The 15,215-nt window shown below is 43.3% G+C and overlaps 1 protein-coding gene across 3 annotated transcripts in view; it reads left to right on the forward strand.

The window, feature by feature from the left end:
- Nucleotides 1-15,215, forward strand: part of LOC124277663 (RANBP2-like and GRIP domain-containing protein 8) — a 79,911-nt gene that overhangs the window by 63,684 nt on the left and 1,012 nt on the right. For 2 of the 3 annotated variants that reach the window (XM_046713410.1, XM_046713406.1), the window contains exons 12-14: nucleotides 3,562-3,764; nucleotides 9,938-10,072; nucleotides 10,700-10,763. In XM_046713410.1, coding sequence (XP_046569366.1) covers nucleotides 3,562-3,764; nucleotides 9,938-10,072; nucleotides 10,700-10,763 — 402 coding nt within the window. Of the gene's footprint in view, nucleotides 1-3,561; nucleotides 3,765-9,937; nucleotides 10,073-10,699; nucleotides 10,764-15,215 lie in introns of those variants that run through there. The other variant, XM_046713398.1, reaches the window with a different exon arrangement.

A 15,215-nucleotide genomic window follows, 5' to 3' on the forward strand; every position in this document is an offset into this window, starting at 1 on the left:
ATCAAGATCCAACAGTCAATCCCACAAGCCTTACTCTCTCCGCTACCACTACGACAGTGGAAGAACCTATTGGGGTTACTCACGTCAGCTCAAGACATGACAGTCAGAGGCAGACTACAATTACGTCCGTTGCAAGTCCTCATCAATTCGCATCTTGACGACTCTCTACCGTTCAATCTACCGGATCACGTCAAACCTCACCTACTATGGTGGACCAAGAGATCAAATGTTTGCGAAGCGTCTTCTTAATAGAGCCGGAATTGAAAACACATCTCTACGTAGACGCGTCACTACAAGGTTGGGGAGCCCATCTCGCCAACAGGACGGCATCAGGGCTATGGAGCAAGCAAGAGAGCAAATTACACATAAATCTGCTAGAGATGCAAGCAGTGATAAACGCCATAAGACACTGGAGCAACTTACTACAGAATGCTCAGTTGATGATTCACACAGACAATTCAACAGTGGCGTTTTATGTGAACAAACAAGGCTCAACCAGGTCCCCGAACCTATTGACTCTATGTTTTCAATTGTTCGATTTAATCGACAATCTCAACATACATGTCAGAGCATGTCACATTCCAGGAGCAAAGAATGTAATAGCAGACGCTCTCTCTCAGCCACACCTACCATCGCCGACAGAATGGATGCTCCATACAGAGATATTCGCACAAATTATCAAGGAAATAGGAACTCCACTAATAGACCTATTTGCCACTCGCTTCAACAACCAACTGACAACATTCGTATCACCAGTTCCAGACCCACTAGCATGGGCAACGGACGCACTAAGCATATCGTGGGAAGGACTCAACGCGTACGCGCTCCCACCGCCAGCGTTAATCCCACAAGTGTTACACAAAATCAAGCAAACTCAGAACCTCCAACTGATTTTGGTCGCGCCCTACTGGCCAGTGAGAACGTGGTTTCCTACTCCTATTCAAGAAATCGGACAACCAATACTACAACTTCCAAAGTGCCCGAATCTGTTAATACATCCGCACACCAAACAAACGCACGGAAAGCCAGAAGCATTCCAACTTCATGTATGGACTGTATTAAGTCGTGTCTAAATATAAGAGGTTATTCAGCAAGAGCGGCGAAAGCAGTCACGCTTGCCTTGCGTAACTCCACTCGCAACTTGTACGATGACAAGTGGCACAGTTTTGTAAATTATGCTGCAAAGAAAGGATTTACAGCTAGATATGCTACTCATCCTCAAGTGGCTAACTACTTATGTTATCTACGTCAGACTAAAAATCTAAAAGGCTCCACCTTATGTACATATCTTGCAGCAATAAGCTCTGTCATAACTATGAGAACGGGTGTCAAGCTAACCAAGACCCCTGAGTTACTGGCCTTACTACGTGCATTCCGATTGGAGGATCAGAAACGCAGATTTCACACTCAAGCTTGGGACCTAAATGTAGTGCTCCAACACCTCACAAGTGAGGCATATGAACCATTAGAATCAACACCGTTCGAATTTTTGACTCAGAAAACTTTGTTCCTGTTATCTCTAGCTACGGCTGCCAGGATGTCAGAGATTCACGCATTAGATTACGAGAGAACACGCTTTGATGACATTCATAGCATCGTGCATATGGGACTACGTTGGGATTTTATCGCCAAGAACCAATTACCAGGCCAACCAGACAGGTTATTTCACGTCCCAGCTCTCTCATCTATTCTTGGACCTCATGATACGATGGATCTATCACTATGCCCAGTGAGAGCACTGAAAATATATCTACACCGATCCAAACAGAGGAGACATAAATTCAAGAGATTATTTATTCCTCTATCGACAGCTACGCAGACTGAAGTCTCTATCTCCATTTGGATCAGAACTGTCATACTACGTGCCTACAGAGCTGCAGGACTCGACCCTCCAAGAGCATCTAATCCTCATGAAATTAGAGCGCTAGCATCTACACTTGCTCTTCACGGCAACTGCTCTTTGAATACCATAATGAAGGGTTGTGTTTGGAGATCCGATATGGTGTTTGCCAACCGTTATCTGAGAGATATCACCACCGAGGACGTCTCAGGTATTCACCATTTCGGTCCCATGGTCCTCGCACAACAGTTGACAGTTCCTCGGAAAAGATAAGTCAATCTTATAGATTTTACTACTTATCTCATAACAGTACTACATAGCTAAAAACTCTAGGAAGTTTATGCTATATATATTTTGCTTAAGTTCATTTATTATCTTAAGCGCAGTACTATGGTTGTTATATCATAACAGTATATTAGCTAACAAACTCTATGGAGTTTTTGCTATTATATATATTTAGCTTAAGTTTAATCATATCTTAAGCTCAGTACTATGGTTATATCATAAAAGTATATTAGCTAACAAACTCTATGAAGTTTATGCTATCATATTGTCAAGCTTAAGTCTATTTAGTCTTAAGCATAGTATTCATGTTGTAATTCATAATAATTATATTGTAATAACCCATATATGGCAGCTGATAAGTTAGCAGACGGAATTCATCAATTCAGTGCCTTTATGAAGTTCCCATAAGGGTTATTACAGTCATTACAGTACAAAATCACTAATTATCTAAATCTAAAGTATTCTGTATTCCCACCTCCATTTCCGTCGGATTCTACAAGCAAATAGCATGAGTCAGGATAAGGAAAAATATGTAATTTTCTGAATAAAATTGATATTTTATACTTATCCTGACTCATGAGGTAAGCCCTCCCGTCCTCGTTCCCGCACTTTTGAGGGGACAGATAACTCGTGGTGAGTACTAATTAGTTATTTTACATTGAAGGGAACTTCAATTGGGAGATACAAGTGTTCCACTATGTTCGCAAGAAGAAGAAGACAAGCAAATAGCATGAGTCAGGATAAGTATAAAATATCAATTTTATTCAGAAAATAACATTTCTCCAATGTATTTCACTTCAAGCCATGGGGTTTGTTAATAACAATTTCTTATCCTCCAAAGTTTAGAATTCACCCTGATAATGAGTCTTCGTTTACAGAAATAGTAATCATCTTTGACGTGCATCAGATTTTGCTTTCTTCCCAAATTGGACTGTCATCCATTGATTGTGTAGACATTATTGAAGTACTGTCTTAATAATGTTCTGCACGTTTTGAGATTCAGGCACACCAAAATCAATAATAGCCCTCATAAACATTTTTTGTGGATGCATTCATATGCAATATCAACACACAAAGCAATGATTTTGCTTCATCTACTTGTACTAGATGAAAATGTGTACCATGTTTCATTTTTGGTAAGTTTTGTTCGTTCCAACTGATAGCAAAAGTGAAGCAAAGCATTGAGAGCAGGCCAAAAGTTATATCCCTCAAATGGTGCTACTCAGTGAGGCTACCATCTTTGAATATGTACTGTTTCTCAGCATAATTTAGAAGCCTTTTGGCAACCTGGCATGGAATTTGATGACTGTTTATCTTAACAACTTTGAAAGCAATTCTTCAGGATTTATTGGGTGACAAGTAAATCTAGTCTAAGACCCTACTTAGTATTTTATGTCTGACAGAACATGGAGTGTTAGTGTGCTGTTTGTTGCCAGGAACCGGAACCCCCCCAGTGCCAAAGCACCGACTGTTCAAGGATGACACAGACCAGGACCTGGATGAAGCCATCACCAAAGTGTTGATGTCTGAGGTCCAGTATGCCGTTGGTTGTTCAGCCATGAAGAAGCACAAGCATGAGGAAGCTATCAACATATTTGACAAACTACACACACCATATGCTTCACTCAACTCAGCAAAGGTAAGTGATGTTATGATGGATTAACAAACATGATTATTGATGTGTGAAATGTATTTGTTGCTTGTAACGTGTATGGACAGATTTATAGATTTATTTTGATAACACAGACAAAAATTTTCCTTATCCTGACTCATGCTATTTGCTTGTCTTCTTCTTCTTGCGAACACAGTGGAACACTTGTATCTCCCAATTGAATTTCCCTTCAATGTAAAATCACTAATTAGTACTCACCACGAGTTATCTGTCCCCTCAAAAGCGCGGGAACGAGGACGCCACCTCCTGCCATGTGCCTCACTCTCTCCTTCTTCGCCCAGTGAGCAGGATGTGAGAGCGCCTGTGTCTCCCTACACATTATATCCTTTGTTTATTATTAGTTATTCACCTCTTATAGGCTTCTATAGAGGTGTAGCTAGTATCCTTCAACATAATGCATTGATATTTATTCGTGTTTCTACTGTTTTATTCACGGTTCGCCGTGTTTGCTCAGTAGATTGCGTTGATGAAAATCTGCACTGTTTGTAAATTACGTTTCTCTGCTGCTGATCCGCATTTAATATGCCCTAGTTGTACTACGCCATGCTCTACAGTTTCACGTTGCAATTATTGTATTAAATTATCTAATTCTGCCTTTGATAAATATTTTGCGTCTTGAGACGCGCAGCAGATAGATCACGGAAACAGACCTCAGTCATGGCTAATACACCAGAGTCTGATATACCCTGTCAACTGTTGGCGGACGACCCCCTGCCGTCTGGTGTTCCGCTTGAGTTACCCTCGGGGGAGAGGCGTGGGATGCAGTCCGCTATCTCCAAGAAGCGACCTGCATCCCGGACATCCTGTCGTCCCAGCCTAAGACCAGGAGGGCTTCCACGTCATCACAACGTACACTCCGCACCCCCAAGGCTACATCTTCGTCGAAAGGAAAACCTACGAAGACTAGCAGTATTTTTTTCAACTGACATACTTCCTGTATCAGAGTTGGGCCTATATGATGACGACCAACCGATCATCATTCCAGATGTGCGGCGAAAGAAGCGACCAGTATCGGCTACCGTCACCTCAACGCAGATCAGCACTCAGTCGGGGTTGCCTACACTGACGGCAGAGAATCTACCTGAGGGTCCCGTCGCTACCATAGAGAAGGCAGCGTCTACATCAGCGCAGACTGTCCCAGACGACCTGGTCAACCACATCATGAAGCTGATGGAAGATCGATATGGTCTACAGAGGCCTTTGAGCCACGGGCCTTTGAGCCCACCCCACTTACAGTCGTGTAGGGCCTTTGAACCCGCTGGCATGACTTCGCGTACGGCCTCTGAGCCCACAGACGCACCTCCACGAAGGGCAACCCAGTCGTATGGAAGCCTTCGCGAAGGATGTCCCAGCCCGCCTCCACGAAGGACCTTGATCCTCACCATTCGCGAAAGGCTTCATGGAGGAGGAGTGCTTCACCGAGCTCAGACCTTGAGGAACACAGAGGTCGTTCGCGAAGCAGATCCTATCTAATGATTCGGACTCAGACTCACAACCTTCACGAAGGTTAAGTGGCTCCAAGTCATCTTCATCCCGAAGATCTATAAGGGATTCACCGAGAGCTTCACGTAGCCACCATCGTTCGCCAAGGAAGTCTCCACGAAGGTCTCCTTATAGAAGCCACTCGTCAGTCCGTTCAAGACATCTTCGTCCTATAGTTCGTCGAGGGATTCATTAGGACCTTAGCGAAGCTACAGGTCACCCTACAAGCACAGTTCGTTAGGCTATTCACCACGTCGATCCCCCTCGCCGATTTACACACAAGTATCCAGCAAAGCAGAGACATTGCAGTACTTTTCTATCAACTGTATGCCACATGCCGTCTACAAGCCTACGTGAAGGCATTCGCACAGGCTATTTACACAGAAGGTCGCTGTATTTATATTATCAACAGAACGCTATATGTCATTACCGAGCCTGCGAGAAGGTATTCGCACAGACATCCACAAGACAGAGATGTCGCAGTACTTAACTTTTTAACTTGAACGTTATATAGTTACGCGAAGTACTATTTACAGATGAAGAGCCTAATTAAGGATCTTCAGGCCGACTACCTACATCAAGGGCATCAACGATGTTTCGCAGATCATCACAGGAATCACCATTTCTGTATATATTGCTAGGTATGCAATCCCAGATTACGATACGATTATCTACATGCAAGACGCCATACAGTCACACCAAGTTGACCACTATGCAGATCACTACGCAGATCGTCAAGATCATACAACTAGGACACGAAATAGCATCATCTTGGGAATGGAAATATCTTCTTCGGTACACAGACGGAAGATAGATAATACACTACAAGAAAGATACTTGGTATCATAATTCATCACTAGCATGGACCATCAGTCGGAATCCAGGATGGGATTCACCTAGATTGATATATCTACATTAGTAGATTTATGACATCATAGAGATCTTCACCTTCGGACAGATCTGCAGACAATTCAATAACGAAATTGAGCAGCAGCCTTGTTACAGCGAGTAAAACACATAATCGTCAACGATTTCCTGAGAAGAAATATGTACAACAAGTTCAGCATTAATTCTCCAATTATGACGCTGCATTGATGTATGCAGTCTACAAGCTGACAACTTGCAAGTTTTATTGAGCCTATATATAAGGACGACGGCATTATCTTCAAGACTGAAGTTTCATTCACAGCAGCCAGGAAAACAACCTACCCAGCATTAATATTACAGGGCGAGGTAATTCGCGGCGAAAGATTCGCGTGTTTACCATTAACCCTCGAAACACGTGGTCACTCGTGTAACTTCGGGAAGTTACGGACTAGACCGATGATTGATCAAATATCAATGACGGCACTAGATTATACGAGGTTCCTTTTCCTGCTACACCGGTGACATCACAGCGTGGGTACACTACAGAATCAAAATGCCTTGTTCTGATTGGACCGCGAGGGACAACGCCCTACGCAGAGGTCGATCATAGTTCACAGTTCAAGACATAGGTTGCAAGTGACAACAACATATCAGTGAACGAGCAAAGCCTCCATTACAGTCCAGTTAAACTGAACCTTCATGATTGGGCTGCCTTCATGAGGTTAGAGACCTCCCCTGTCAAGGACGAGGGCACGGCAGTCAGGCGATTTTTACATAAAGTTCAACGATGGCAGTCACCCCTGGTTGTTCACAAGAGTGACGAAACCTATCATCTCATACCTAAATCGTCAAGGACTTCGCAGCGCGTTTTACCTCGATGACGGGATACAAGTGGATCCAGATCCACAGCGTCTCAGACTACAGTTGAACTTCATCATCAAGCTACTAACACAACTAGGATGGTTAGTAAATCTACTTAAGTCGGACCTAGAACCAACGCAAGATCTGCAATTTCTAGGTATTCGATCTGTAATGGCGCAGAATCGTATAGTTGTACCGGAGGACCGATGGATCAAGATCCAACAGTCAATCCCACAAGCCTTACTCTCTCCATCACCACTACGACAGTGGCAGAGCCTGTTGGGGTTACTCACGTCAGCTCAAGACATGACAGTCAGAGGCAGACTACAGCTAAGTCCGTTGCAAGTCCTCATCAATTCACATCTCGACGACCATCTACCGTTCAGTCTACCGGATCACGTCAAACTTCACCTACTATGGTGGACCAAGAGATCGAATGTTTGCGAAGGCGTCTCTTTAATAGAGCCGGAATTGAAAACACATCTCTACGTAGACGCGTTACTACAAGGAAGGACTCAACGCGTACGCGTTCCCTCCACCAGCGTTAATCCCACAAGTGTTACTCAAAATCAAGCAAACTCAGAGCCTCCAACTGATTTTGGTCGCGCCCTACTGGCCAGCGAAAACGTGGTTTCCAACTCTTATTCAAGAAATCGGACAACCAATACTACAACTTCCAAAGTGCCCGAATCTGTTAATACATCCGCACACCAAACAAGCACACGGAAAGCCAGAAGCATTCCAACTTCACGTATGGACTGTATTAGGTCGTGTCTAAATAAAAGAGGTTATTCAGCAAGAGCGGCGAAAGCAGTCACGCTTGCCTTGTGTAACTCCACTCGCAACTTGTATGATGACAAGTGGCACAGTTTTGTAAATTATGCTGCAAAGAAAGGATTTACAGCTAGATATGCTACTCATCCACAAGTAGCTGACTACTTATGTTATCTACGTCAGACTAAAAATCTAAAAGGCTTCACCTTATCCTCATATCTTGCAGCAATAAGCTCTGTCATAACTATGAGAACGGGTGTCAAGCTAACCAAGACCCAGAGTTACTGGCCTTACTACGTGCATTCCGATTGGAGGATCAGAAACGCAGATTTCAGGCTCAAGCTCGGGACCTAAATGTAGTGCTCCAACACCTCACAAGTGAGGCATATGAACCATTAGAATCTACATCGTTCGAAATTTTACTCAGAAAACTTTGTTCCTGTTATCTCTAGTTACAGCTGCCAGGATGTCAGAGATTCACGCATTAGATTACGAGAGAACACGCTTTGATGACATTCATAACATCGTGCATATGGGACTACGTTGGGATTTTATCGCCAAGAACCAATTACCAGGCCAACCAGACAGGTTATTTCACGTCCCAGCTCTCTCATCTATTCTTGGACCTCATGATACGATGGATCTATCACTTTGCCCAGTAAGAGCACTGAAAATATATGTCCAACGATCCAAACAGAGGAGACTAAAATTCAAGAGATTATTTATTCCTCTATCGACAGCTACGCAGACTGAAGTCTCACGTACTACTATCTCCATTTGGATCAGTACTGTCATACTACGTGCCTACAAGGCTGCAGGACTCGACCCTCCAAGAGCATCTAATCCTCATGAAATTAGAGCGCTAGCATCTACACTTGCTCTTCACGGCAACTGCTCTTTGAATACTATAATGGAGGGTTGTTTTTGGAGATCCGATATGGTGTTTGCCAACCATTATCTGAGAGATATCACCACCGAGGACGTCTCAGGTATTCACCATTTCGGTCCCATGGTCTTCGCTCAACAGTTGACAGTTCCTCGGAGAAGATAAGTGAATCTTACAGATTTTATTACTTATCTCATAACAGTACTACATAGCTAAAAGCTCTAGGAAGTTTATGCTATATATATTTTGCTTAAGTTCATTTATTATCTTAAGCGCAGTACTATGGTTGTTATATCATAACAGTATATTAGCTAACAAACTCTATGGAGTTTTTGCTATTATATATATTTTAGCTTAAGTTTAATCATATCTTAAGCTCAGTACTATGGTTATATCATAAAAGTATGTTTGCTAACAAACTCTATGAAGTTTATGCTATCATATTGTCAAGCTTAAGTCTATTTAGTCTTAAGCATAGTATTCATGTTGTATATACTTTTATCATAATAATTATATTGTAATAACCCATATATGGCAGCTGATAAGTTAGCAGCAGGAATTCATCAATTCAGTGCCTTTATGAAGTTCCCATAAGGGTTATTACAGTCATTACAGTACAAAATCACTAATTATCTAAATCCAAAGTATTCTGTATTCCCACCTCCGTTTCCGTCGGATTCTACAAGCAAATAGCATGAGTCAGGATAAGGAAAAATATGTAATTTTCTGAATAAAATTGATATTTTATACTTATCCTGACTCATGAGGTAAGCCCTCCCGTCCTCCCCACGTAACACTTTGGATTTCCCTGAAAATTCAAGTGTTGGGCTCACTATATAAGGAGAGAGTGAGGCACATGGCAGGAGGTGGCGCCCTCGTTCCCGCGCTTTTGAGGTGACAGATAACTCGTGGTGAGTACTAATTAGTGATTTTACATTGAAGGGAACTTCAATTGGGAGATACAAGTGTTCCACTATGTTCGCAAGAAGAAGAAGACAAGCAAATAGCATGAGTCAGGATAAGTATAAAATATCAATTTTATTCAGAAAATTACATTTCAATTGTCATACACTTGGTCATGTTGCCTCATCGTATTGTTACAACTCATCGTATCGTTACAAATCTCATGCTTAATTTCAAACACAGAATAGATTCATTATGTGCTTTGTGGATTATGCATCAAAACTTAACTGCAGTAAGCTTCGTGCAGTAAACTTGTGGTTGAGGTTGCTTTAAAACGAAACTGTTTGACAGTGTTCTCCTGTTGTAGATATACAAGGTTCTAGCAGAGCAGGAGCGATCTCGGGACGCTCCTGAAGGACGGGAACACCACCAGATTCTCTTAACAAAAGCTCGGGATGCCATTTTCCGTACTTTTGACCTTCTGCAAGGAGATAAGAAACACGTGAGTGTATACTGATCAGTCCTCATTGAACCTATACTTCTTGATGACACCAGCCTACTTTAATTTCCCATATCCTGTCCGAACATGTGTCTTTTTTAAATATCTGCACGGCATGAATCTCATTTTCATAAATGTCTTGGATACAACTAATACCTCCTTGAATGCTAGCACAATGCCACTGTATATATCACTAAAAGGTGACAGTTGAAAATAAGCAGAGAGCAGTTGAAAGCATCATGAAATTGCCATTTACATGAAGCTACACATTTTAGATCATTTGGATTTCTATAGTAGTGTTTCAGTTTCAAAACAAAACATTTGCAGATCATCTTAAAATTAAGACAGGATATTATTTTTGAAAAAGGCATATTAAATGAAAATATGTTGTGTGTAATTTATTTAATGCGTATTTCATATTGTGCTTATCATGCCGATAGTTTGTTGTTGATACAAGATATTCTTATGGTCAGATGTGTTAAAAGTAAATAAAGTTTGAGTATTAAGTGATCTTACCAGGTATACAGCTTGAACTTGGCATGAGAAATTGGACATCATTATTATATGGTTTGTAAGGCCTGATTTGCTCTGTTTGATTATACTGTGCTAAGGGTGTTGATTATTTTCCAGGAACTGAACAAGTCAGTGCAGCAGCTTCTGGATGATGTTGAGTCACAGTTGCAGTGTGTGTCAGGTAGGTGAACGTGTTATTAATTCCTACTTGAGTGTCACATTAAGTATTGTAACAGAATTGTATCCCATGCATATGGCATGAGCTTGCCTTAACTGGGTATATAGCTGTAATGGATGAACCGGGTGTTTTGTATTGAGTTAGTTCTTGTACTGTTTATGGTTTTACTGGACACTTAAATATGAAATTCTTTGAGCACACACATTGTGCACGGATGTCAATACTGTTCATTACAGGTCTTGGGGGATGCAAGTACTTGGCTATTTGAATCATTTAAAATAATTCAAACTGTAGATTTCTTTGGAACCCAAAATTGTGACTGAGAGCTCTTGCACTGAGACATAACAAGGTTGTCAGTCCCGGGTCTGATTTGTCAAGATGAGATTTTCAACACTACACAGTATAGCTTGATTGTTGCTGGTAGTATCATAAAACAGCAATCAGACTTTTTTAAGTATTGCCATGGAAATATTAGAGTGGCAAGGTGGCTTTCACAGCACTATTTCAGCAATATCAAGGTGGGAGATAGTAATGGGGAATTGTACTCAAGACATGTCCCCCTCATGTCATAATATCACTTATCTACTGACATCAATTGAGAATTAGAACTTGGCAGTGGGGTAGCCTAGTGGTTAAAGTGTTTGCTCGTCTCGCCAAAGACCCGGGTTCGATACATCGCATGGGTACAATGTGTGAAGCCCATTTCTGGTGTCCGCGATGTATTGCTGGAATATTGCTAAAAGCGGCATAAAACTAAACTCATTCACTCACTCACTCACTCACTCACTCACTGAGAATTAGAATTTTTCCTTATCCTGCTCTTTTGCTTGTCTTCTTCTTCTTGCGAACATAGTGGAACACTTGTATCTCCTATTTAAGCTCCCTTCAATAAAGAATAGACGTAAAATCACTCCTACCAAGAGTTATCTCTCCAGCCGTTTAGGCTGGAAACTGTGGCGCCACCGTGCCCTCATGCCTCACTCTCTCCTTCTTCGCCCTGTGGGCAGGTTGTGAGAGCGCCTGTGTCTCCTATACGGCACTATATCCTTTAACTTATTAGTTATTTTCCTCTATTCTACTTTTATAGAGGTTTAGTTAGTATCCTACTACAATATGGTTGGATATTTAATCGTATTTAGCACTGTTTATTCACGGTATTGTCCGTATTTGTTCAGTTGTTTACATTTCATGATAAACTAATTTCGCTGCTGCAGACCCACGTTGATTGTGCCCTAGCTGCACAACTATATGTACTTCCAGCTATAGCTGTAATCTTTATCAGCTTTTAATTGAAATTCAAATTAATATGTAATTTTTCTCCGTACTTAGTCGTACTATCATCTATCCAGGTGACTTCCAAGTCTTTGGTTAACTGGCTGAGTCCCTCATGAGCTGTCTACTGCGGTTAGACGACTTACTACCATCAAGTGAGCTGCCGGAGGTGTACTCGGGAGGATGGGCGTGGGATGTTGTCCGCCTTACTTCGAAGACGTTGGCTTCTACATCGGACAACCCCTCAACACAGACGTAGAAGACGCCATCCTCTACGCAGAATGAAGCCTCATCCTGATGCCAGCAAGAGGGCTTCATGTTAAGCCACTGCTGATCTTCCCAGAGATACAGCACAGTCCGAGGGTGACAGATGAGCGATCTCCGGACCATATCGCTATCAACGCAGAGATGGCAGCTCTACAATCATCGCAGACGATGTATAGACGCCATCCTCTACACAGAGAAGGCTACACACCCCTTACCTGACGACAACTCTACGGGGACGTCTACGCAGACTACAAGGACTTTGTCTGCCGAGATTGTTCCGTTGAGGGTACAGGGACTCTCCAATGATCAACCGATCATCTTCCCAGAGGTTCATCACAAGTAACGACCAGTCAGCTACGGTGACTTCAGCGCAGATCTCCACGGTACCAGAGGTATCTACGATGACAACAGATGAGCGTCCTGTGGGCCACGTCGCTATCAACGCAGAAAGGGCAGCGCTACTACCACCGCAGACCTTCAAACCGGGGGAACCGTATGCAGGAGATGAACAACATTACGGCCTGGAGTAGAAGTCACAGCCCACAACGAGGTCCCGAGCCTTCGCGAAGGTTCCAACGCAGACGTCGTCTCTGAGGGACCCTCCATCAATGTGACATCTGGCAGCAGATCTACACTACAGGCCAGCCTGCACGAAGGTCTACTCAACCATCCCCTTGCGGCGGACACGAACGATCAGCATTCGCGAAGGCGTTCGCGAAGGAGGAATCGCCATCCCCGGACTCAGATGAAGCTTCGCGAAGGACAAGACGTCATTCCCCAGATGCGGACTCAGATGAAGCTTCACGAAGGTATTCGCGAAGGAACAGTCGCCATCCCCCCAGAAAAATTCTTCCATCCCTGGCTACAGAACCGGACCACCAGCGTTGCGAAGACGTTCGCGAAGGACCAGTTGCCATCCTCCACATGCGGAATCAGCGTTCGCGAAGGCATTCGCGAAGGAAAATTCTTCCATTCCCGGATACAGAATCGGACGAACAGCGTTCGCGTAGGCATTCGCAAAGCACCAGTCGCCACTCCCCAAGTACGGATTCAGTTGAGCCTTCACGAAGGACGTCAGCTACAGTATACAAGCATCTTCGTCCCAAAGATCGTCGAGGGATTCACCAGGACCTTCGCGTACCTACAGGTCACCCTACAGGCACAGTTCGTCGGGCTATTTACCACATCGATCTCCTCGCCGACTTCCACGCAGATCCCCATACAGATCTCCAGCGAAGCAGAGACATCGCAGTACTTAGTCTCTCTACTGTACAATCTACAACGCAGAAACACTGCAGAACGCTACATGTCATCACCGAGCCTGCGCGAAGGCATTAATATGAATTCCTATTCCCATACAAGATCTAGGACTGCTTCTACTGCTGCAACTACCAGAGTGTACGAATCTACTAGTACATCCTCACACAATGCAGGCGCTGGGCAACCCAGAGGTGTTCCGACTACACGTGTGGACTGCATCAGACATGCTTGAACAAGAGAAGATATTTCGCCAGAGCAGCGAAAACGGTCACACACTAGCTTTACGCAAGTCTTCACGCAACTTGTCTGACGACAAGTAGTGACGCTTTGAAACAAAAGATATGCTTCAAGGATCGGCTTCACAGCCATGAAAGTGACACATCCTCAAGTGGCGGACTACCTTTGTCACGTAGACAAAGGAAGCGGTAAAATGGGTCAACACTCTCAACATACCTAGCGGCATTGAGAACAGTTATCGTCATGAGGACGAGTGCAACTAACTAAAGTATCAGAGTTACTGGCCTTACTATGCCCTTTAATTGGAGGACCAACATCAGAGATTTAAAGCTCCGGTATGAGACCTCAGCGTTGTTCTACGACATCTCACTAGTGACATCTGCGAACCATTACAGAGAACATCATTAGAGTTCTTGACACAGAAGGCGCTGTTCCTGATAACCTTAGTAACAGCAGCAAGGATGTCAGAAATACATGCTCTGGATTGAGAGAACACGATTTAATGCAACTCAAACATCGTGCATATGGGACTGAGATGGGACTTCATAGCAAAGAATTAACTGCCAGGTCATCCAGACAGACAGTTCCACGTCCCAACACTATCATCAGCCCTTGGACCACAGGATACGCAGGGTCCACAGTAAGAGCATGGAAAGTCTACCTACAATGATCCAGGTCCATGAGACGGAAATTCAAGTGTCTTTTGTCTCAATATCAACAGCGGCACAGACGAAGGTCTTCCGCACTACAATATCAAGCTGGATCAGAACTGTCATACTACGGGCCTACAAAGCAGCAGGACTGGATCCTCCAAGAGCCTCCGACCCACATTAAGTGAGAGCTCTAGCGCAACGCTCTCTATACTTGGAAATCGCTCTATCAGGACGATAATGGAGGGCTGCTTCTGGAAATGGGACATGGTGGTTGCCAACCATCACTTGAAGAACATCGCCACTGAGGACGGCTTTTACATTCACCATTTCGGCACACTTATTGTAACACAACAATTGACAGTCCCACTAAGGCGCTGAGACGGAGTCTCGCCCTTTTGTTGCATAACTTACTAAGTTTTCACTCAGCGGAGTTCTGCTTAAGTCATATGCACGTCTAACAACTAGCATAAGTAATATGACCCAGTACTTGTAAGGATACTGGTACAGGAATGGGTCGCTTCTCCACTTGGTGCTTGCATCAAAAGTTAGAGTCGCAAAATCCACATACAATGTTAACACATGAAAAGACCAAAAGTTAACTTTTGTGGTCCCCCCATTTTAAGGCTGCTGGAAGGTTAGGGTCGCAACAGCAGCAGAGTTTACTAGCAAATACAGTGCCATTACGAAGTTCCCATAGGGGGGTATATAATGACCTAAATTCACTAAAGAAATCCTAAAGTGCTTTTCCCACCGGCTTTTCCGTAGG

This window comes from Haliotis rubra, unplaced genomic scaffold (genome assembly GCF_003918875.1).
Source record: "Haliotis rubra isolate DU_JTF1 unplaced genomic scaffold, ASM391887v1 Scf106, whole genome shotgun sequence".
In the NCBI taxonomy this organism is placed as follows: domain Eukaryota; kingdom Metazoa; phylum Mollusca; class Gastropoda; order Lepetellida; family Haliotidae; genus Haliotis; species Haliotis rubra.